The sequence below is a fragment of the Heptranchias perlo genome, chromosome 1 (assembly GCF_035084215.1).
Source record: "Heptranchias perlo isolate sHepPer1 chromosome 1, sHepPer1.hap1, whole genome shotgun sequence".
NCBI classification, from domain to species: domain Eukaryota; kingdom Metazoa; phylum Chordata; class Chondrichthyes; order Hexanchiformes; family Hexanchidae; genus Heptranchias; species Heptranchias perlo.
The window spans coordinates 114,295,223-114,319,928 of record NC_090325.1 but is presented as its reverse complement, the minus strand read 5'-3'; the positions used below and the strand labels follow the sequence as shown (position 1 = coordinate 114,319,928).

General features: G+C 39.8%; 1 protein-coding gene across 1 annotated transcript in view; it reads right to left on the bottom strand.

The window, feature by feature from the left end:
• Window positions 1-18,625, bottom strand: part of ccni (cyclin I) — a 28,199-nt gene extending 9,574 nt beyond the window's left edge. The window contains exons 1-3 of the mRNA XM_067990103.1: window positions 18,436-18,625; window positions 4,724-4,858; window positions 184-258 (exon numbers count right to left, since the gene is read on the bottom strand). Coding sequence (XP_067846204.1) covers window positions 184-258; window positions 4,724-4,858; window positions 18,436-18,549 — 324 coding nt within the window. The 5' untranslated portion in view covers window positions 18,550-18,625. The remainder of the gene's footprint in view (window positions 1-183; window positions 259-4,723; window positions 4,859-18,435) is intronic.
• Between the last annotated feature and the right edge of the window lie 6,081 nt (window positions 18,626-24,706).

Genomic DNA, 24,706 nt, shown 5'->3' with positions numbered 1-24,706 from the left:
CTCATGAATGCATACAACACTTCCTAGCTGGAGCAGGTTACCTGTCCAGCCTTAATTTTGGGAACGGTTTGTAACACATCTGCATTTGGAGATGACTGGGGGGGGGGGGGGGGCGGGGAGGGGGAAAGTAGAGAAATTAAATAAATGTTGCCATTTTTTAAAAAAATTAGGTGGTCTACCAACCTCATCTTCTTCATTGGTTTTAGCTGCCAGGAAGAAACAACTGATGGCTATACACCGCAGATATTTTGGACGGGCCTTAAAATAAGGAAAAGTAAATGTTAATTCATCCAAGTAGTAAATGAAGCAGCACATATTTCAAATGCTTAATTCCAAGGAATCAAACAGAGAGCCAGTTGTGTATTTTTTCCACTGCGGTTAAAGTTGCAAATTGTTCTTCATGGCTTTGAATGTACAAAATGCAAACTACCTTATTGTGGGGTTATGTGAGCTAAGTCAGGAATCGGAATATGTACCCAACTGCTTACTACAGGACACATAGGGAAAACAGCAGTTCCAGAATGTCAAATAATACAAGGGATAGCTGGGAATAAAACTGGGATGATTCCATGACAAATTAGATATCTGGCAATGACTGAAGCTTTATGCTTTAATACCTTGTGATTACACAGCAATATGTGCAGCTGCCCAAGTAAATATTGAAAAAAAATTTACAAAATAGCATTTAAAAAGTTTGCAATAGCACATTATTTTTATTCGAAAGGAATCATTCCCACATATCAACTTGTACTTTTGTGTAAAAAGGAAATCTGATTCATTTGCAAATTCAGACAAATCAAATACCAGTCTTATGGTATCACAAAACAATCCAATTTGCACATCCATGCAAATATCCACCCATAAGTAATTTCTGTGTGCACTTTACATTTCTCAGTCAAAACCAGTAAGCCAGGTAGAAACCAGTGCAAAAATCAACAAGCAGCAATGGTCTGGGGTACAGGTGGCAATGTGGAGTGTTTGGATTATGCAGGAGTCCATCTATCAGTTGACACTGGTCCCATTCCAGCTAAGAGCATTAAAAAAAGATTGTTTAAGCTACAAGTTGATATTAAATTTGTCCATGTTTGCATCAGTGAGGTATTTTCCACCCACTGAACCGAGAAGATGTCTAAACTGTATGATCTACATACAGATAAATATTCTTCCAACCCCATAACTTGGTGTAATTACAGTACGGTGGATAGGCTGGAGAAGCATAGAACTATACTTTAATACATTCAGCAAGATTTTTTTTTAAATTCGTTCATGGGATATGGGCGTCGCTGGCGAGGCCAGCATTTATTGCCCATCCCCAATTGCCCTCGAGAAGGTGGTGGTGAGCCGCCTTCTTGAACTGCTGCAGTCCATGTGGTGAAGGTTCTCCCACAGTGCTGTTAGGGAGGGAGTTCCAGGATTTTGAACCAGCGACGATGAAGGAACGGTGATATATTTCCAAGTCAGGATGGTGTGTGACTTGGAGGGTAACGTGCAGGTGGTGTTGTTCCCACTTACCTACTGCTCTTGTCCTTAGAGGTCGCGGGTTTGGGAGGTGCTGTCGAAGAAGCCTTGGCGAGTTGCTGCAGTGCATCCTGTGGATGGTACACACTGCAGCAACTGTGCGCCGGTGGTGAAGGGAGTGAACGTTTAGGGTGGTGGATGAGGTGCCAATAAAGCGGGCTGCTTTGTCCTGGATGGTGTCGAGCTTCTTGAGTGTTGTTGGAGCTGCACTCATCCAGGCAAGTGGACAGTATTCCATCACACTCCTGACTTGTGCCTTGTAGATGGTGGAAAGGCTTTGGGGAGTCAGGTGGTGAGTCACTCGCCACAGAATACCCAGCCTCTGACCTGCTCTTGTAGCCACAGTATTTATGTGGCTGGTCCAGTTAAGTTTCTGGTCAATGGTGACCCCCCCAGGATGTTGACTGTGGGGGATTCGACGATGATAATGCCGTTGAATGTCAAGGGGAGGTGGTTAGACTCTCTTGTTGGAGATGGTCATTGCCTGGCACTTGTCTGGCGCGAATGTTACTTGCCACTTATCAGCCCAAGCCTGGATGTTGTCCAGGTCTTGCTACATGCAGACTTGGACTGCTTCATTATCTGAGGGGTTGCGAATGGAACGGAACACTGTGCCATCATCAGTGAACATCCCCATTTCTGACCTTATGATGGAGGGAAGGTCATTGATGAAGCAGCTGAAGATGGTTGGGCCTAGGACACTGCCCTGAGGAACTCCTGCAGCACTGTCCTGGGGCTGAGATGATTGGCCTCCAACAACCACTACCATCTTCCTTTGTGCTAGATATGACTCCAGCCACTGGAGAGTTTTCCCCCGATTCCCATTGACTTCAATTTTACTAGGGCTCCTTGGCGCCACACATTGTTAAATGCTGCCTTGATGTCAAGGGCAGTCACTCTCACCTCACTTCTGGAATTCAGCACTTTTGTCCATGTTTGGACCAAGGCTGTAATGAGGTCTGGAGCTGAGTGGTCCTGGCGGAATCCAAACTGAGCATCGGTGAGCAGGTTATTGGTGAGTAAGTGCCACTTGATAGCACTGTCGTCGACACCTTCCATCACTTTGCTGATGATCGAGAGTAGACTGATGGGACGGTAATTGGCCGGATTGGATTTGTCCTGCTTTTTGCAGACAGGACAAACCTGGGCAATTTTCCACGTTGTTGGGTAGATGCCAGTGTTGTAGCTGTACTGGAACAGTTTGGCTAGGGGCGCAGCTAGTTCTGGAGCCACAAGTCTTCACTACTACAGCCGGGATGTTGTCGGGGCCCATAGCCTTTGCTGTATCCAGTGCACTCAGCCGTTTCTTGATATCACGTGGAGTGAATCGAATTGGCTGAAGACTGGCTTTTGTGATGGTGGGGATATCGGGAGGAGGCTGAGATGGATTATTCACTCGGCACTTCTGGCTGAAGGTGGATGCAAACGCTTCAGCCTTGTCTTTTGCACTCACGTGCTGGAGTCCGCCATCATTGAGGATGGGGATGTTTGCAGAGCCTCCTCCTGCCATTATTTGTTTAATTGTCCACCACCATTCACAACTAGATGTGGCAGGACTGCAGAACTTTGATCGGATCCATTGGTTGTGGAATCGCTTAGCTCTGTCTATAGCATGTTGCGTCTGCTGTTTAGCATGCATGTAGTCCGGAGTTGTAGCTTCACCAGGTTGGTTCCCTATTTTTCGGTACGCCTGGTGCTGCTCCTGGCATGTTCTTCTACACTCCTCATTGAACCAGGGTTGATCCGCTGGCTTGTTGGTAATGGTAGAGTGAGGAATATGCCAGGCCATGAGGTTACAGATTGTGCTGGAATACAATTCTGCTGCCACTGATGGCCCACAGCACCTCATGTTTTGAGCTGCTAGATCTGTTCTGAATCTATCCCATTTAGCACGGTGATAGTGCCACACAACACGTTGGATGGTCTCCTCTTTGCAAAGACGGGACTTTGTCTCCACAAGGACTGTGCGGTGGTCACTCCTACCAATACTGTCATGGACAGATGCATTTGCAACAGGTAGATTGGTGAGGACAAGGTCAAGTAAGTTTTTCCCTCGTGTTGGTTCGCTCACCACCTGGCCCAGGCCCAGTCTGGCAGCTATGTATTTCAGGACTCGGCCAGCTCGGTCGGTGGTGCCACTCTTGGTGATGGACATTGATGTCCCCCACCCAGAGTACAGTCGGTGGTGCCCTCAGTGGTTCCTCCAAGTGGTGTTCAACATGGAGGAGGACTGATTAATCAGCTGAGGGAGGGCGATAGGTGGTAATCAGCAGGCGGTTTCATTTTGTCAATAACTAAAATGGATTTAAGTTGAAAATTTTGCTGTAGCTACCTATACTATGTGAAGTTGCAGTACTTGTGTTAATAAAAATTATGGGGGATTAATGCAGCTTTAGTAATTAAGGTATAGTCACAAGAACTGTAACATCAGAACGTAGCAAACTAGTATCTGAACCTATTCCAAAACTAAGCCTAATCTGGAACTAAATACATGCCCCATGCCAAGAGTTTAAGAGCAAATCTCAACTGAATCCAAATTCAGTGCTGCTTTTGGCATTTCTTAATATCCTCAGCACTGTAAGGGTCAGAACTGTTACCAGTAACCAAGGACACAGAAATAGTGTTATGATAAAATCAGTGAACCCGAAGACAGCTAATGTAAATCTAAAAAGTGTCACAAAATTGTTAACATTCTTTGCGACTCAAAATCCACAAGATTCCAATACTCTGTCTGTAAGGCCATCTGTAAAATATATTTGATCCAGGTGACATAAAATAATTTATTTTAAAAAGCTACAAGGTAGAAATAAATGGAAATCAATTAAAGTGAACATTAACCAAGCTACCTATAGGGAATAGACAAAAACATCCAAACTGGTAACTTGGTGCAATTCTTTCATCCACGTGATCAGAGTAGACTCAGCAATTTAAAGTTCATTTCCATTGCTACAATTTTTCAAGCTTACTACACAACCCATTTACAACATTTAAAGCATCAAGTTGATTGGGGCAAAAAGATAGGTGTTTTCTATGTGAAGAAAACTTGAATGATGAACACACCTCAACCAACAAACATTTTTGAAAAAACTTGGCTGCACTGCTTTATTGAAACAAAGTGGAAGGCAGTGAAAAGGGCCAGACAGCTAAGCACTGCCTTCTTTCAGATCCAAATCAGGTTAATTGTGATTTAACACAAGGACCTTACCTTTACCAGAGCTAAAAACCTGTCCAAAATAGTGATGGCAAGAGAAAGGGTTTCTGGATAAAAGTGAAATTTGCTGTTCAGTTCAGCCAGCCATTGAATCACCTCATCCCGCTGTGCTGGAGAGACATCTGTATCCTGCAGAGGAAAACAGAAATCAGTTGTTAAAATAGGATTTCCAAACAGATGCTAGCTTATAAAATGTATTTGTAACTATAGAGGAATTTAGTTAGATTAGGATAGACAAGAAGTTTCACCAGACTAAATATACGAGTAATACTGGGACTTGGCATAATTTTCTCGTAGGCCAGCTATAATGAACCCACTTCTCTCATAATACAATATTTCTCCAGAATATCAAACAGATGTTCTGGACTAAACCTTTCATTGCTGTCACAAAAAGAGTATTAGAGTAGTTGGCAATAAAATTCAGTATGTAATATTGTCCCCACCAATTACACCCATGTTTATCCTGGATAGCTGCCTACATCGAGCAAATAGCGCTAACCATTTGCTATTACCATAGGAGTCAATTAGAAAGGCGCCATTTTTAACGTATTAAGCGCACCGGCTATTTTGAGCAGTTCAATAACTACTTACCCTGGAATCACCAATTTAAAAAGCCCTGCTGATTTCAAGCAATGTTGGGTCTCCAAGAAGCTTCAATCAGCTGTTCGCACTTCGTTAAAGTGCAATTGTCTTAACAATGAGATTCTGGATGCAACTGCTAACACAATTAGGAGGCTGTTGCTAAGTGAGATTTCCTGTTTTTTTAAAAATATGTTGGTTACTTACCTTTTTGGTTTCACCATCCACTGCATATAGCAAGCATATTGCATTAACACCAATGCACCCACTATAAGCGGTGGGTATAACCATAGGGCTTGCAGCACTGGAGGTAGCCAAACAGTGCTGGCTCTTTGCTGGAGCAATCCAAAATTTAAGCCACTGCCCTGCTCTCCCCATAACCTTGTATCTTCCTTTGCTTCAAATATTAATCCATTTTTCTCTTGAAAGACACAATGACCTGTCACAATCACTCCCTGTGACAAAGCAATCAATGCTCCAATAATCCTGTGTAAAGTTTTTCATAACTCCTCTCCTCACTCTCAGTAATAAACTTAAATTGATGACCTTCTTAATAACTCCCCAAACAGAAAAATTGTCTTTCCCTATTTACAAGCGTCACAATTTTAAAAACTTCTACTAAAACTCCTCTTAGCCCTCTCAGCTCCAGCAAAAATAGTCCCAGTAATTCAAGTCCCTCCTCACAACTATAGAAAGCAGAGGGTAGTGGTGAACTGTTGTTTTTCAGACAGGAGGGAAGCATACAGTGGTGTCCCCTAGGGGTCGGTATTAGGACCACTGCTCTTTTTGATATATATTAATGACCCGGACTTGGGTATACAGGGCATAATTTCAAAGACTGATGACATGAAACTCGGAAATGTAGTAAACAGTGAGGAGGATAGTAACAGACTTCAGGAGGACAGGCTGGTGAAATGGGCAGACACATGGCAGATGTAATTTAACGCAGAGAAGTGTGAAGTGAGGTAGGGTAGTTTGGTAGGAAGAATGAGGAGAGGCAATATAATCTCAATGGTACAGTTTTAAAGGGGGTACAGGGACAGGGAGACCTGGGGTGTACATACACAAATCTTTGAAGGTGGCAGGACAAGTTGAGAAGGCTGTTAAAAAGGCATACTGGATCCTTGGTTTTATAAATAGCAGCATAGAATACAAATGCAAGAAAGTTATGCTAAACCTTTTTAAAATCACTGGTTCGTCCCCAACTGGAGTATTGTGTGCAATTCTGGGCACCACACTTTAGGAAGGATATCAAGGCCTTAGAGGGTGCAGAGGAGATTTACTAGAGTACCAGGGATGCGGGACTTCAGTTACGTGGACTTCAGAGACTAGAGAAACTGGGATTGTTCTCCTTAGAGCAGAGAAGCTTAAGGGGAGATTTAATAGAGGGGTTCAAAATCATGATGGGTTATGATAGGAGTAAATAAGGAGAAACTGTTTCTATTGGCAGAAGGGTCGATAACCAGAGGGGACAGATTTATGGTAATTGGCAAAAGAACCAGAGGCGAGATGAGGAGAATTTTTTTTTACACAGCGATTTTATGATGATCTGGAATGCACTGCCTGAAAAGGTGGTGGAAGCAGATTCAATAATGACTTTCAAAAGGGAATTGGATACTTGAAGGGGAAAAATTTGCAAGGATATGGAGAAAGGGCAGGGGAGTGGGACTAATTGGATAGCTCCTTCAAAAAGCCGGCACAGGTACAATGGGCTGAATGGTATCCCTGTTCTGCATCATTCTATGATTCTATAGTTTCCTATCCCTGGCATCATTCTGGTGAATCAACATTGTACACTCCCTATGGCTTTAATGTCCTTTCTGTAATGGGGCACCCGAAACCACACACCATACTCTAACTATGACCTAACCAGTGTTTTGCATAAATTTAATCTTTACATTTGTACTCTATGCCCCTATTTATAAAACCTTGTTTTTAAGGCTATCTACTTGCAGGGAATTATATATTTGAACCGCTAAGTCAATTTCTTCATCCACACCTGTCACTGTCTTTACACTGAGTGGAGATTCCCATTCCTTGTTTTTCTTCCCAAAATATATTACCTCAAAGTTATCCACATTAAATTGTGTCTGCCCATTTTGTGAATCGGTCTTCCTGAAGTCATTTACAGTCCTCCCCATTATTTGCCAAACCTCCTACTTTGCATCATCAGCAAATTTCAATGGTAGTCATGATGTGGAGATGCCGGTGATGGACTGGGGTTGACAATTGTAAACAATTTTACAACACCAAGTTATAGTCCAGCAATTTTATTTTAAATTCACAAGCTTTCGGAGATTTCCTCCTTCCTCAGGCAAATGTTTCAAGAGCTCCTTGAAGCCTCTGGTTCTTGTATAAATGCGTAGGCTTCAAGGAGCTCTTGAAACATTTGCCTGAGGAAGGAGGAAATCTCCGAAAGCTTGTGAATTTAAAATAAAATTGCTGGACTATAACTTGGTGTTGTAAAATTGTTTACAATTAGCAAATTTCAAGATTGTGTTCCCTTTCCGGTCCAACTCATCGATACATAGCGAAAATGGACCTTGCACTGACCCCTACAGTACAGCAGTTCCAACCTTCCTCTAATCTGAGCGAGTCACTTACACTAACTCATTGCTTGTCGTTAACCAACTTTCTATCTGTGCTGCTACATTTCCTTTTATCCTAATATTATGCCTGAATTTATCTAACACGCCTCGAGACACCTTAACACCTTCTGAAAATCCCTACACATTACATCATCTCCATTCCCTTCATTCATTAAAATCGGTGACTTCTTCAAATAACTATTAAATTTGTCAAACATGTCTTGCCCTTAATCTGTCCTCGATTAACCCATGCATTTCTAAATGCTCACTAATTTTATTTTGAATTATGGATTCTAAGATTTTGGCCACAACTGACGTTAGACTAACTTGTTTATCCTTTTTCACCTTGAACAAAGACGCTATATTGGTTACTCGCCAGTTTCATAGCACAATTTGCATTTTTAACGAGGATCAAAAAATTGCACCTAGAGCCTTTGCTATCTACTGTGTGACTTCTTTCAACAGCTTAGAGTGTATACCTCCAGGGTTTAGTGATTTATCTACCTTAGTTCTGAAAGTTAGAATACAATTTATTTTCTACAGTTATCTCTAACAATTGTTCCATATCCTCCTCTATTACATCTACATTCTCACTTCCACCAACATTTGTAAAAAAAACCACTGCAAAATATTTAATATCTCCACCATCCCCCACAATTAAATTCCCTCCTTTATCCGAGTGGTCCTACCCTCTATTCTGCTCTTTATATGCTTATAAAAACATTGCTATTTTCTTTTCTATTATCTGATAGCCATTTCTCATATTTCCTTACAGTGCTTCTAATATTTGTTTTCACTAGGATTATCTTTATTATTGCTAGCCCTAACTTTTAAGTTTCCATTTAGTTTTAATCACTATTTATTCATTGAAATCGATTCTTTGATGCACTTCCTTTTCACCTGATAAGAATATATTTTGCACTCCATCCTTCTCATATTTGAAGATTTCTCACTGGTCAGCCAGCATCCTGTTTGCTAACTTTTCTGACCAGTTAATTTGGCCAGATTCCCTCATCTCTTTAAACTTTGCCCTTTTCCATACCTGCTCTCTTATTTTTGACACTGCATTATGCTTTGCTGTTCTTACATTGAACCTAATTATGTGGTGGTTGCCATTTCCCAAATGTTCTCGAACATCAGTTATTTGCCCCATTTCATTTCCTAGAACTAAATTAAGCAATCTTTCTTTCCTAGTTGGACAATATAAAATCTGATCTAGGAAGCAGTAATGGATGCAACCTAAAAAGCATTCCCAAATTTGATAAGATGTATTACCTTTATCTATCTTGGAATATTAAAATGATCCAATAAATTGCTATTCTTGCATATCTTCCTGAACTGACTACAGATCTCCCCCTCAGTTATCTCCACTGTTTGGTGGCCTGTAATGCAGTCTAAAGAACTGTACCACTTCCCTTCCTATTTCTTAATTCTATCAACATGGATTCTGTCTTAACCCCCTAAGACATCTTTACATTCTAGCTCGGCGATAGAATCCTTCATTAACACTGTCACCCCAGCTCTTCAGAAAATGATATAACCAGCAATATTCAAGTTCCCAGTCCTGTCCAAACCTAAGCTATGACTCAGTTATAGCAACTATATCATATCCCTTCATAGTTATCAATGCTTCTGACTCTCCAATTTTGTTTTGAATTCTTTGTACATTCACACATGCCACATGACTCTGATGCCAATTCTTTTGGAACTTAACCTGTTAGCCCCTAAGCCCCTATTAAATGAGAAAATCAGAATAATTTTTTGATAGCCCTTGCTCTTTCTCCAAGTATTTTTATTTCTCACTACTTCCGCCTCTTTCTTTTTGATATTTTCCTGCTATTTCAGCCAAACCTTCTGCTTCTATTCCAACAGCTCAAAACTAGTCTTTTCCCACCCACTGCCATATTACTTTAAGTCCTCCCCCGTTGTCTTATTTAATCTGTCTGCAAAGATATTGATGCTGTTTCAATTCAACTCAAGCCCCTCCCTTTAGTGTAGCCTTCCCTTGTTCCAGAAATTACTCCACTGACCCAAGCATGTGAACTCTTCTTTCCTGGACCAGCCGTCCAGCCGCTACAGATGTTGGATTGGTTTATGGCTTATTGCACTGCATTAGCTCCATCCAATCATAGTATTTTCATAAATTGCACAGCTCGTTACATATTATAGCTCATTTATGCTTACTCGTTTTGGTTTACTCATTTGATTTCAGATCTAACAACTGCAGGAAAACAATTACATTTGCTTCGGCTCAAACACTATTGTTGGATGTATGTAAACTCCATTATCCACAATCTTACTTGACAATGCATGTAACTGGATTAAACTGTCTTGAACTTCACATCAAAGGCTGAAAGTCATTTAGATACTAAGATTTAAAATATTCCGCATACTTTTTTTAAAAAAACATGGTCAGAAATGGAAGGTTTAAACAGTAGTGCACACTCAGGTCATCACGAAAAATACACACTTGATCTCTTAAGGTGAGCTTTCAAAGAGGGGAAGAGAGTGTAATACAACATGAAAGCTAAGCATTTGATCTATTTCTGCCCTAAAACGCCCAAATATCGAAAATTATCCCGCTTTGACCATTCAGCTTGTCGTACATGTGTGAACACATGCATACCCTTACCTGACTACTCCAAGGAGAGGAATGAAAGGGAAGGCAAAGAAAAAGAGATACACATGCTCAAGGCATCCAAGGGAGGCTAGCTTTAGTTATGCAATGTTATTCCTGGCTCAACTTAGAGATTTAAGTCAAAGGTAAATCAAACCTTTCAGTTTTCCCAGGGTGGGTGATATGTTGTCTTTCCTGCCACAAGCAGTCACAGTTCAGATTGCCAACTCTTGTTGGACCAGGTTCTGAGAGGTTTCATCACATGACCTCCTGCCTCCAACCACCTCACCACCACATTCCCTCCAACGGTCACCCGATAAGTCAGTCAATAATGGCAAATGTAATACCCACAATCCTATACGCTCTAGAAACCTCTCGATCCATCGTTTGGTTTTACTGGAGTATGATTTTTCTCCCGGATTTCTCACAAGAGTGTCCAGGAGATTAACCTTTAATTTCAAGAGACTCCCTGACAATCCTGGAGGGTTGGTAACCCTAGTCACAGAGTAACAGAATGCCAGGATTTTTGAGGATATGGAATTCCTCCATTTTCTCTTCAGCCCACATACTCGATGCAGTTGTCAGAACAGCACTGGTATGAGCAACTTGCCCTTAGATATTCAAATTCTCAAACTACCCTGATGGGATTTGAACTCACATTAGGTCAAGCCCCTGGATTTTTAGTCCAGTAAAATAACCACTACACTACCGTACCCAAATCAACAAATGCTTCCAGTTACCCATTTAATTAAGACTGCCACTGAGAGAGACTTCAGTTCACATAATTAAGACATTCTCCTATTTTATGGTTATGAGCTTAAATGAAGCAAAACTTTAAATTATTCAGCAGCCAGTCAAAGCAAACACCTTCTGATCCATAATTAACAGTACTGGATGCTTTTATAAGTCAATTATAGAACTCATGTACCCACAGGACCATAAAAGTCTACAGCACAGGATGTGGCCATTTGGCCATTGTCAGCGTCAGCTCTTTGCTAGAGCAAACCAAAATTAATCCCACTGCTCTGCGCTCTCTCCATAGCTCTGTATCTACCTGTTTCAAATGATGAATGATCTTTGCCTCAACTACTCTATGGCAAGCTGATGACCCTCAATTACCGACTTTCCAACCAGAGGAAATGGTCTTTCCTTATTCACCCTATTAAAACCTTTCATAATTTTAAAAACTGTCTTCTCAACTGCAGTGGTAATAGTCCCAGTATTTCAAGTCAGCAATCACCATATCCCAAGTCATTTTAATGATTCTATCCTCCTCCTTCCTTTAGGTTATCTTTTTAACTATTGTAGATGGTTATTTGTTAGGTTTTTATTCTTTTGAACCTTGATGTTGAGCTGATAAAACTACCCTAATGAGCCATGTGTTCAGACCCTAGTAAGTAGTTGTGCATCCCCAATTTTCATCGCTTCACCACTGGCGGCTGTGCCTTCAGCTACCTAGACCCCAAGCTCTGGAATTGCCTCCCTAAACTTCTCCGTCTCTCTCCTCCTTTAGGATGCTCCTTTAAACCTACCTCTTTGACCAAGCTTTGACCTTTCCTAATATTTCCTTATGTGGCTCGGTGTCAAATTTTGTTTGATAATCGCTCCTGTGAAGCGCCTTGGGCGTTTTACTATGCTGAAGGTACTGTATAAATGCAAGTTGTTGTTGTACCGGAAATCCCCCAGGTAGCCAGCTAACTTTTTCCCTGATATCTCCTCACTGTCACTACAACCTTTTCTCCTCCCTTTTAATTGCTGGTGAAATTTACACCCTTAGGATAAGGACTGCTTGGTCACATAGGGCAGTTATTTTGAGATAGATTTTTTTTTTAAACTGCTGTTTGAATTGCTCATTGTAGGACACAAAAGATCCTGCATCCGAGTCTGTACGCACTCTTCCAGACTTGCCTTGAATATGGTTAACAAAATGAGAGAAGGGATAATAACAGCACCATCAAAAGAATTTGGATCCCAGCCAAATTAGAAAATATTCATCAATAATACCACACTAAACTAAATGTATGGTCCACAATAAGTTGGGGTGAGGCGTGCTAGCAGAGGAATACAGCAAAAGTTTTGTCTGTCTGATATACAGAAACCAACATTACATGCTTTCCTGGAAAAGTGCACAATTGTTCTGAAGCACCAATTTGTCCTCAACATGTATCTCAAGATTCCACCCAAAATATTTAATGTCCCAGAATTTGCTGGGAAAATAACGCGAGTGAAATACGCATGCCGTCATTAGTATGTAATAAACCCAGCAATTTGTGGCAAGTGTTCCCAGCTGATGAGCAACAAAGCCAACCAAATTTCCATCTTCCAATTATGTTCCAGTGATTCCTGCTGGAAATGTATGTGGATGTGTTACGATTCTAACCAGGTTCAGCATGCTAATGGTCAAACAGCCTGTCAACACTTTTTGGCATGCATTTGGATGAGGTGCACAAGCACTGCTGTAACTTGTGAAACTGTACACTTGTAGCACTGGATAAACTGAAAGCATACTTGGAAAAAGCTTGAATGGGAACTGTTTTAAAAGTTTGCGAAGGAGCACTTTGGCCAACAAACTGTAAAATGAAATAGGATGAGCTCTTAGCGTGAGTTCTTGATCACACATGAAGACTGAAGAGATACTAAGTGCAGATAAGCTACTTCCTCCATTGGGAAAGTGGAGGAGGAAGACAACTAAAGAAACCACTGTGAAGGGTTACAGGCCATTAGGAATATATGAAAAGGAAAAAAATAATAATGCAGGTCACCTTTGGGCACAACGATGATATGTAAATTATGTCTGAACTATCAAATCAGTTTCATTCATTTATACTCTAAATCCTTCTCCATCTTTCTGGCATTGGCGCAACATTCAGAAGGACAATACAAAGCTTATTTTCAATGATTTTAACATTTCACAGTTTCATCTATGTATGCAAGACATCTCAGCTATCAACCGCTTAACTATGCATACATGCACTATTAGACAAACTGAACAGCAATTCCTTTCAGCCTTCACTATAAGGAATTTTTGGATATACTTATGTATAATAATGCATCCATATCAGTAAACAGCCTGCATGGAAAATATACACTAATTTGCAATATAATAAACTATCCTCCAGCGATTCAAAGCTTTCATAGCTAATTCAGAGGAGGAAAAGTGGGGTGCCAACAAGTATATGGGATTATTAAGTCAATTTTTCTATGTCCTGTTCACCTCAATATTGTAAAATCCCAAGTTAGTCCTTCTGGAACAGAGGAATGGCCAACTTAGTCACCACACTGAAACCAAACGCTCAAGAGGGAAAAAAGCTTGTGCCCGGAGAACCCACCTCGTTAAAGCAGTTCCCAACTCCTCCATCAACTACTTTATGAAGTTAGAGGTGGAGCAAAAGAAGAGTCAATATTTTGTAGAGAATTGAATCCAAAACTGGGTTTGAACAATTGTGAAGCCTTGTGTACAGGTGCAGAATGTCAAAGATAAATATGGATGAGGAAGACATTCTGCCCATCTTAGCTCATCTATCTAGGAAGACCCTACAGTCCCACCAAAGCAGCATTCATTTGTTTCTAAAATGATTCTCGGGTTTTCACCTCCACATAGTCTACCCAAAAATTAATTCCCTGTGTTGCTGACCCACAATCTTTGAGATGCAACTTATACAATAAATTTTAAGAGTACCAGTGTCCAATTTACACTTCTCTGACTAAAAATTCTCCACATCTCCCGATTCTTAAAAGCACCCCTATTTTAGTTTACAAGGTTGGGGGCAGGGGGGTGTTATTACACTGCAGAATATATATGTAAGATTTGTGTGCAATCCTGTTAAATCAGATGCTGAGAGCCTGGACCATAAATATTTTTGTCCAGATATCCTTTTATTATCATATAAGGAATGCAGTTTTCCTAAATGTATTTTTTTAATCAAATCATCAGTAGCTTTGCTGTGCGAGCCCCTAAAAGTCAAAGAATGGACAGTGCCTTAGTATCCTCAACACAGTGATGATTTTATAAGTGGGATTGCAGCAAACCTCCTGAAGCTGAAATAAGTGCTACAATATTGTGAATTAGTTAGAGCTTAAACTTTCAGCATTCACTCTGTCCAAAGTGAACTTTCACTTTATTATATAGAATACTACTTTCACATTATCTGAGCTGAAATGTATTCTCATTTGGCTCAGTGTGATTAATAATTGGGGGGAAAATAACATACAGGAGCAGTCTTCCAGCAACTATGAAACTTCATTTCAGTTTTTTTACATTACAAGATTTGTTTGAAAATGCATCTGATCTTATCAGTCTATTGTTTTTAACTGATATTTTCCACATAACTTATTCAAACTAAAGTGAGGTGATGTTTTTGTTAACAATTAGTTTTCTGATACAGTTCGAGGTTGCAGGTGCTATCTGGAATTATCTTAAAATTAGCCCAAAATGTAGCTGTGAACCGATTTACTAAACTTTGTGTCACACGAGGCATGGATACTTGAGCACATATTTTCATTATGTAGTTCCCATAAGAATTTTAACTTAAGCTCAACTTACCATTCACCAGGAGGTGTAAAGATAGAGTAGCAATTACTTGCTATGATGTATTTATAGGCTTACTATATATGACAATCAACTTCAGGCACTCGAATTCTGGAATTTATTTTTGAGGAGTGGGATATACAAACCTTAAACGACCTCAGTTACGAGTGCTCTGCACCATACAGGGCTCCATACTATAGGAAGGATATAGAGGCTTTAGAGAGGTAACATTCACTAGGTTGCTGTCTGGTATGAAGCACTATTACAAAGAGAACTGGAAAAATAGCTTTGTTCGTTAGAACAACAAAAATTATGGGGTGATATAATATAGGATGGAGAAAGATAGATAGAAGCAGACTGTTTCCAATAGATGATAGAATTACTGGGCTCTGCTTTTATAAAGATAGCAAACATTCTGCACTGTACATTTATATAACTAAAACAGGCTCCCTTATCCTGGCAGCAGAATTATAAAATGCTTGTCTAGCTTGAATCACTGAAAAGCGTTATCCATGTGCCAGCTCATTTTTACATTTCAAAAACCCACCTTCTTTTCCCGGTGGCAGAATCCTAGACCTAAATTTTCTGCAACCAGGTTAAGGGAGGCAGTTTTAATGACAAGTGCAGGGAGCCAGTACACGGTTAACTCTTCTGCAATCTACAGACTCACATTTCTGTCTGTGGTTGGCTATATAACAACAACTTGCATTTATATAGCACCTTTAACAAAGTAAAACATCCCAAGGCACTTCACAGGAGCGTCATTAAACAAAATGTGACACTGAGCCACATAAGCAGATATTAGAACAGATGACCAAAAGCTTGGTCGAAGAGGCAGGTTTTAAGGAGTGATTAAAATTGGGAATGCCCAAGAGGCCATAATTAGGGGAGTGCAGAGATCTGAGAGGTTGTAGGGCTAGAGGAGATTACAGGGCTGGAGGAGGTTACAGAGATAGGAAGGGATGAGGCCACGTAGGAATTTGAAAACAAGGATGAGAATTTTAAAACTGAGGTGTTGCCAGACCGGGAGTCACTGTAGGTCAGTGAGCACAGAGGTGATGGGTGAACAAGACTTGGTGCACATTCAGATACAGCACACTTACAAGCAACTTATGCATGCACTTTGTTTCATGCTAGAGAAGTCCTTTTAAGTTGTTAAGAGGCAAGCAATTACAATGCTCATTTGGTACTCTGGACTATACACTGAAGGCATGAATATAAATGGAGCAAATCAGTGTTGGCACCATTTCACATCTATTTGAAACACTGATCAATGCTTCGCTAAGTTTCTGTTTAACAATAAACTGCAATTGCAAAACTCGTCTTTATTGGAAAAAGACAAATGTTACATCTTAATATTTTCTTTGTTGTCACTACATCAAATCAAAACTCTAAACTCCTTCAGCATGGCATGGGTGGCAACAGCCATCCATGCCCACCTGGGACCTTTTTTCTGTACAGCTCAATGCCACACCAGCTGATCCCTGTAGCAACTGAGTCAATGAGGAAACCTAAACTTTAGATTTCAAAAAACAAACCGACTTCTTGAGGAGATATTCAGCAAAAGTATTTTGCTGAACACCTGCCAGGAAAAAAGCCACCAATGTGTCAGTGTGTCTGTCACAAGCAACCACCATTGCGATGCACGAGCATAAGCATCCTCTCTAGACCCAGATGCTGATCATAGCGCACCACTGGGAAATACTTTAGACTGAAAGTAGTTCTCCCAGTAAAATGTTCCAAAGGAATAAATTATTTGTTCATCTACCTACAGATGGTATTAGAACTACTGTATATTATCTCAGCACTTGGAATCTTTATTTAAAATGATAGCTAATATTTAATCTAAAAAGACGATGAGGATGTCAAGTAATAACATTTCACAAATACACAAAGTAACCATCAATCTAGTTCTGCAAAACTATTTTATACAAATACTTTGAAAATAGAGAAATCAAAGTTAAAAAAAGCAACCAAAATAAACTACAATGGAAGCATTTTGTGAATGAGCTTTTGAAGTTCCAATCCTCATTCTCAGATCATCCTGAGCTTGCAATACTCCACAGCAAACCTACGTCATGGAAAGTCCATTACACTGCGGCACAACAAAATCTGTGCACAAACAGGTCACAGAAATAGATCTACTGTACATAACATTAGCACTGCCTTTCCCCAAACACATCAACGTTACTGTTTAAACCAGACCTAAAATCCTGGACCCAAACTTTTGGCATTACATACACAGTAACTAAAAATCCCTCTGCAAGTATGTCATGTTTTCAACTAGTGCTGCATCTGTAGTTCAGTGAACTTGTTAGGAGCTAGATCACAGTTTTCATCAGGTCACTGCTGCCCACATCCAATTAATTTCAGGCTCAGAGCACAATATTACAGGACATGATTAACACACTAGATCTAGTCTGAAATGAATGTAAATATTTTTTTAAATCTGCAGTTTCCAATGTAGCAGAACTATTTCTACCATAGAATAGAGCCTAAAAGTGTGAAGTTCAGTGTACCTTTTCAGAGAAATTTACTAATGCTTAAAAAGTCATTCAATTAATAATGGAACAGAATGTCTGCAACCTTTAGAAGGCAACAAACAGTTGCAACTTGCCACTGAGAAGACAGAGATCTTGCATGACCCATGCACATCACACAAAATACTTACACAATCATTATCTGACATGCTTTAAATAGTCCCAGAGTAAATTTTTGAACATTAGTCAGTTCAGATGTTATACACACCGCCCACATATTTTCAAAAAAAAGATATTGACTGCATTTAAGAAAAAATTAGTCTAGCACATCTCAATCAGCCAGCTCTTCTCCCTCCAGATTAGCTAGAGTGACACAAGTGAAGGTGAACCCATCGCTCCTGTCAATACGTCAGGTGTAGTCTGTGAAGTACAGTCAGAATGTGGGCAGATAGAAATTTGCACTGCCTATTCAACCAATCCACACTAAAAAGTAACAGTAATTCTGGCAGGGATCTAACAGTTGAACACTTAATAAAAAAATCCCACAACTTAAATGGCAGATTATTGCTATTGTTAATACAGAATTATGGTTTACCTATACCATTAGGGAATGATACTCTTAGAGTCCTTAACTGTAAACACTACCTAGCCTGCATTATATTTTTATGGTTAACAAATCCCCTTCAGAAATGAAAAGTTATTTTTTGGAAATGGTTTTACATGTACAGAACCCAGCTAATTTTCCTCTAATCAAGCAGGATTTGTACTAGCAGTGTAACTGTTTACTACCTTTGATTAATATATCCACACACACTTTATCCCAATTAAGATGGGTTAAAGAAATATTTTTTTTAAAAGTGCATACATTTCCGAAAACATCATGTGGTCTATCATTACATTGCTCGAATAGTTACCTGATTGGTTAGATATTTTGGCACATACACCTTCCACATCTGTGCTTCCCTAGAGACTGCTTTCTCCAAAAGGACGGACAGCCTCTGGCTCTCCAAGGGTCCTGAAAACTTCATGACACCCCTTGGATATGCCAACCTCCCAAATGGATACAGCTACCTGCAAATTAAGAGCAAAAATCAAATCAATATAAAATATAATTTGTGCACGGATATAGAATTGATTTGTACTGAACTGCATGATGGTCATCGAGTAATCCAGTTCAAAAACAGTTTAAGACAGATTTAGCCCAATAATAATTCATGGTAATATTCCAAGTGTTTTAATTTTCTTCCCTTCCTTCTTTTCTGAAGCCACAGAGGTAAGATCTACAGGCACCCAGCACTTTGCCCAATTTACTCACATGATCCCCGACAGAGAGCATTCGCAGCCTATCTGATCGCTGTTGGGGAAGTAGGGGGGTGGGGGGCACCATAGCCAAGCCTGATCCGTTCCCCACCCAATACCTACATATTTTCAGCAGGAATCACCGGTGAGGGAGGGGAAAATTCGTCGTGGTTCCTGTTCCTGATTGTTATCCAAAAGGGTAACTAGACCAAGTGCATCACCCCTACCCAACTGAGATCAGCCAACTCAGCACAGATCAGGGACTGAACCTGTAATCTTCCTAATCTATCTGACACTTACTGGACAAACCTGCCAATCAATCAAGACAGCCCTTTTAGTCACTTCTAAACAATAATTATGATTTTAGTTAGTTTCCTTCTACCAACAATTAGATGATCGCCACATACTATTTCATTCAGTTGCTTAAACAAATAAAGAGATTCACAAAACCATCCAGTATTCCTAGGACTCAAGCTTACAGCCTTCTGGGTCAGAAGTTAAAACATTTTGCTACCTATGTCACTGGCTAGCTTGATTTTTTTTTAAATTCACCAAGTTAATAAACTGATGGGGCAGAGAAACAAAATATGACTCCTTTAGTTACCTTAGCCTTTGTAAGAAAGCAGTATTTTTATACAAAAGCAAGGCAACAGATTTGATAGCTTTTAACAAAATTTACTCAATAGATAAATTAAGGTTAAATTGGCAAGGAAAATTGACATGGAACACAAAAAAATGCAATAATTATGTACCTTGAACTGAAACACAAGTACGCAACAAAGTTTAACGTCAAAGTTTTTTAAAAATTCCAATATTTTAGAAGGAACTTTTTAGGCCATTAACCTGTGGAATGTGCTGTAAAATAATGAGTGATTATTGAGTCTAGATCATTTAAAAATGGAGCACTGCAGATTTGTTCCAAAACCCAATGTAGTGGGGTACAAAGATTTTAAAAAACCTCAGGTTCCAGTTACATTGATATACTGGAAAGCCAACAATATATAGTTTCTAGCCACAATTTGTTTTAAATATTTTTGCTTTCATCAAGGCAAAATGCACACATACTGGAGAGTGGAAGTGGTGTTCAATCTTCTTCACCCACTGTACTGCTCCTTTATATCACACAACCACAATACAGAGCCTGAGGCTGCTGCTGCAGAATCTGCTCAGTTTAAATTGCAGGGTGGACCCCCCAGCACCAAAGCAACCAACCGCCAAACAACTGCACGAGTAAGCTTTCAAATGCACAGCTACTTGCAACAGTGAATGTTGCAAATGTGGACGGGTTGTCCTTCTTCCTCTATCAGCAATGACAGTGATGGACTGGTCCTTGTCTCATGCTGGTACCTCTGCCCAAGTCTCAAAAGCCTTTGTTCTATTGTTTGGAATCTACAGATGCTGTGCACATAGGCTGGGCAGATACAACATGGGAGCAGATCTGTTCCTTTATTGCTCCAATCTTGATTCTTTATAATCTCAAATCTGTGGCTGACTCTCAGTGTACCATGATGGATGACCATATTCTAAGATTGGACAGTTTTAGAATTTGTACAATCTGTTGCATTTCAACTTTTTGAATTTCTTTAGTCGGGAGTGTTCCTTTAACGGTGGAGCAAGGTTGTTCCTTTATTGGTGGAGCAAAGCTGCTCCTTCAGTAATCTAAGCCTATCAACGAGGGAGCAGCCTTTGCCAATCCTCCAAGATAGGAATTGAAACAGCTGAAGCCAAAGACAGAAGAAACACAAGTACACAAATAGAAACTAATCAAACTCGGAATTCAAGGGCTGGATAATGGGCCTGATCTTGGACACCCTCTTTCTAACCCACCACACCAACCAAGTTGCTTTTGCATTCGTCTTAGAGTGCTGGTGCTTCCAACTGCTGTCCAAAATATATAAAGTAACTAAAAACTTGAGCTTTAATTAGATTTCTTAAAAACTTGTTTAAATATGTGATTAAATAGTGATTAAATATAACAAAAGTCTGCTGTCAGCCGAGATTGCATGGAAATAATCCAGCCAACATCATGATCAGGTGATATAGATATTAGCAATCAGATTGGCTTTGAGAGATGTTAGGTACAAATACATCAGATGCGACGACAATTTTTCTAAATCAGATTTCCTATTCCCTATTTGAACAATAAATTCAGTAATACTCAGGAACAGTAGATTAGAAAGGCAGTATTCATTCCACTAGTCAACTTGACAAAACAAGCTTAAATGGAACAAATGATCCTTTTGTCATTGCACAGAATAAATTATTAGTCTAAAGCTAACTTGGCAGAAATGCAGATGTTACTCTGTGTTTTGTACTATACTAAGCTTAGTTCTGGCATCTGACAAGTGTCAATATGTGATAGAGATCTCAATTTTTACCTGCTTTATACTATGGTAGAAACATGAAGTGCATCAACAGTGTTCATTCTTAAACACTGTGCTGCGGGTCAATCGTGACCATGCTGGCTAGCATCGTAATAACAAACATTAGTGAAACAAAAATCACTGTTCAATACTTACTAGCAGCTTTTACACATATACTAAAATCTCACTTTCTACCAACAAATATAGATACACAAAGAAAAGAATTTTCAAAATTTCTAGCATCCTGGGAGGGGTAAAGAGAAAAGGAAAAAGATGAAAAAAGGGGAAATAGAAACAAAAATATTACCCAAAACATTAACCTATCAGATCTGTTCTCACCTCAAATCTTTCAGATGCTGTCTAATTTGCTGTACTTTTATTAACACATCGTGTTTGGAGAGCTGTATTTTCAAACTCCATTTAAAAAGATGTCTAATAGGGGAGTCAAGAACTCTATGGGATTAGAGTAGACAGGGCTGATGGCCGGCGCGGACACGATGGGCCGAAGGGCCTCTATCCGTGCTGTATGACTATGACTCTCTATGACTCTAAAGAAAGGCAAGAAACCTTACATGAAAGCAAAGTTAAAGCATACTTAAAAGTTCATCGACTATTCAAGGCCACATTTCACTCTTGGACAAAGTAAAAGTTCTCCTACCTATTGGCTCAAAGGATTACAGGTTCTCAAGACCCCTCCCCACCAAATGAAATGTCAAAGGTGAGAATTTTTAGTAAATCTTTGGAGACCTTAAACCATTCCATAATATATTTCCTGCTGCATCAATCTATACTTCCCACAGTCTCAAGTGCAAATCCTCGCAGGGTCCCACAATTTGCACTCACTTCCAAGTGACGCTGGAAGATGTAGTTTGTCTTAGAAATCCTATAAGCTGCAGTTCAAATAAATTTGCAATGGAACTTACTGCCATTTATCCATTGTATTTTGTTATACAATAAACACAAATTCTAGCAAATAATTTAGAACCCTGCTCTATTTTATATTCTTTATAAGTCTGCTTAGACTATTGGGGCCAGGAAACTTAAAGGGACAAACTCAAAAGTATCAAATTTTCTCTTCTCCCCAGGCAACACACATCCACACCACCAATCTGTTCTCACATTTCCACCAATGAGCTGGCCACCAAGATGTGTGCACACCATCTTGGGTACAACTCGTTTCTAAATTGTCCTCCATCTGCCCTTCTGTGCAGACCAGCACAGCTGAGGGGAGTGGGGAAACAAATCTCTCTCAATTCCATAGCAGCAGGCAAAAAAGTTAAAAGTTAAAAGTCAAAACTGTAGGAACAGTACTTTTATCTAATGCTTTCTCAATCCCATTAATTTTAATTTTTAAAATTCATTTTGATTACACATGTGGAACAGTTAAAATATTCAGATAAGTCACACTTGCATGGGTTGTGAAAAGTAAAGTTCTCTGTTTCTATGCCACAATGCCTTAACGATGTCACCTGATCAAGCTATCAAACAAAATAGAGATACAGTATGCTCCATTTAAATAAAAAGTCTTTGGACTTTTTCCCCCACCATCACATTTCCTATTCATAGCAAGTTGGGAGATTTTGAGTTAAAGACCTACCCAACACAAGCCATTCCCCTACACCTAAGTTACTTGACCCAGTCACATCCCTACTCCCAAATTACTTGACTGAGTCACACTGTAGAATTTGATGGGACAGGGCTGGAAGAAATTACCACAGCAAGAAAAAATACAGATGGCAATCCACAACAGCCTTCTTGCCTTGCTTGGTGGTTTTAATTATTCTTAGCTAACATTACCCCTCTCTTCTGCTCATTGCTTTACTACATTGTTGCTGGGACAGTCTCAACAATACCATGCTGCAAGGTAAACAAGGTAGCAGTACTGCCGCCGAGGCATCAAGACCCACCTAAAGAAGTAGACTTTACCAGCACTCTCAGCAATATAAACACTGTCTCCACAGTCAGAAGAGTCCAGCCTTTCTGGGTGATTGGTTCAGGCCTGTTTCTTAAAGCCGTTCTACAATAGAAATGTCATATCTATACCTATAATATGAAAGCTTACATCTCCATGCAAATTGTCAATTTTTTCAATTTTAAATTCTTATGTTCACATTTATAATGGAAACTATGTAAACATCACATAGTTACACCCGTCTCTCAGTGGATGTGTTGCAGTGCCACTACTGGAATCAGTATGTAATTACAGTGTGACAAGTTGACATCGGCAGTTTCTAGTACAAATGTGGAAATAGGAGTTTATAATGGAAATATAAAAATAAGGAGAATGCACGACTTTAAATTGGGGACTGAATTACATCTGGACTCCCTGGTTGAATTATCCTCCACTTTCCCACCCCAATTCACCTGAAGGTTACACTTGGACTTAGCACCCAGAGCGTAATACCAAAGGAGATCGACTAGTTGTTTTTAGGAGAAAGGGAGAACGGAATACAGCATCTTTCATGGTCTGAGGACATGCCAAAGCGCTTCACAGCCAATGAAGTGCTTTCAAACTCTAGCCCCTGCTGCAATGTAGAGACATACAGCAGTCACAAACAGCAATTAGATAAATGACCAGATAATGTTTTTGATAGTGTTGATAGAGAGAGAAATGCTGGCCAAGTCACCAGGAGAACTACCCCGCTCTTCTTCGAAAAGTGCCATGGAATCTTTTACGTCCATCTGAGGGGGCAGATGGAGCCTTGGTTTAACATTTCTTCCGTCAGTACTGCACGGAAGTGTCAGCCTACAATATGTGTTCAGGTCTCTGCAATGGAGCATGAACTTATGACCCTCAGACTCCGAGGTGACTGCGCTACCACTGAACCAAAGCTGACATTTTGGCATTTATAAAAAGTTAGATACCACAGTTTTAAATTTTTTAAAAATGTTTTGCTTCTCCCCCACTCTTCTCTCCCATAGCCAGATGTGAGAGAAGCCAAAAGGACAAATTTAAAACTACTATAAAACATGGGGGTTACTGAGCAAGCATAGTCCCCACCACTAATTCAGTGCTTGAAATCAACAACATTGCACTGGCAGGAACCTTACGTTTCATTTGGAATAGGTGAAAGCCACCAAAAAAGTGTACTTTGAATGGATTGGGTTTGCTAGATCTATAGTCCACAACAGTTTAGCTCCAACTTGCACTTACAAAACAAGGTTCCATTCCCCACCATCCCCCCATTCAAAGTTTTCAACCCATACTTCCTTCAGAGAAATAGAGCTTATAAGTGCATTAGACAGTCACTTTAGAAGATGGTCGCAACATTATGTTAATGCATCTCTCCAGTGAAAGAATGTTATTGTGATAAGCACATTAATTGATCTCAAATAGTTCAATCAAATCAACTTTTCTCTGTCTAAAGATTTCCAAGGCTTTTGGGGGAAGAGAGAAGAGAATGAGGAAAGGAAGACTTTGTACACTAATAAACTTTGACATGTAGAAGAAAAAAAAAGCTGAGTTAATTTAAAATTATAAAAGTTAAAACTAGGCACTTCAGATGCACTGCGCAAATAAATG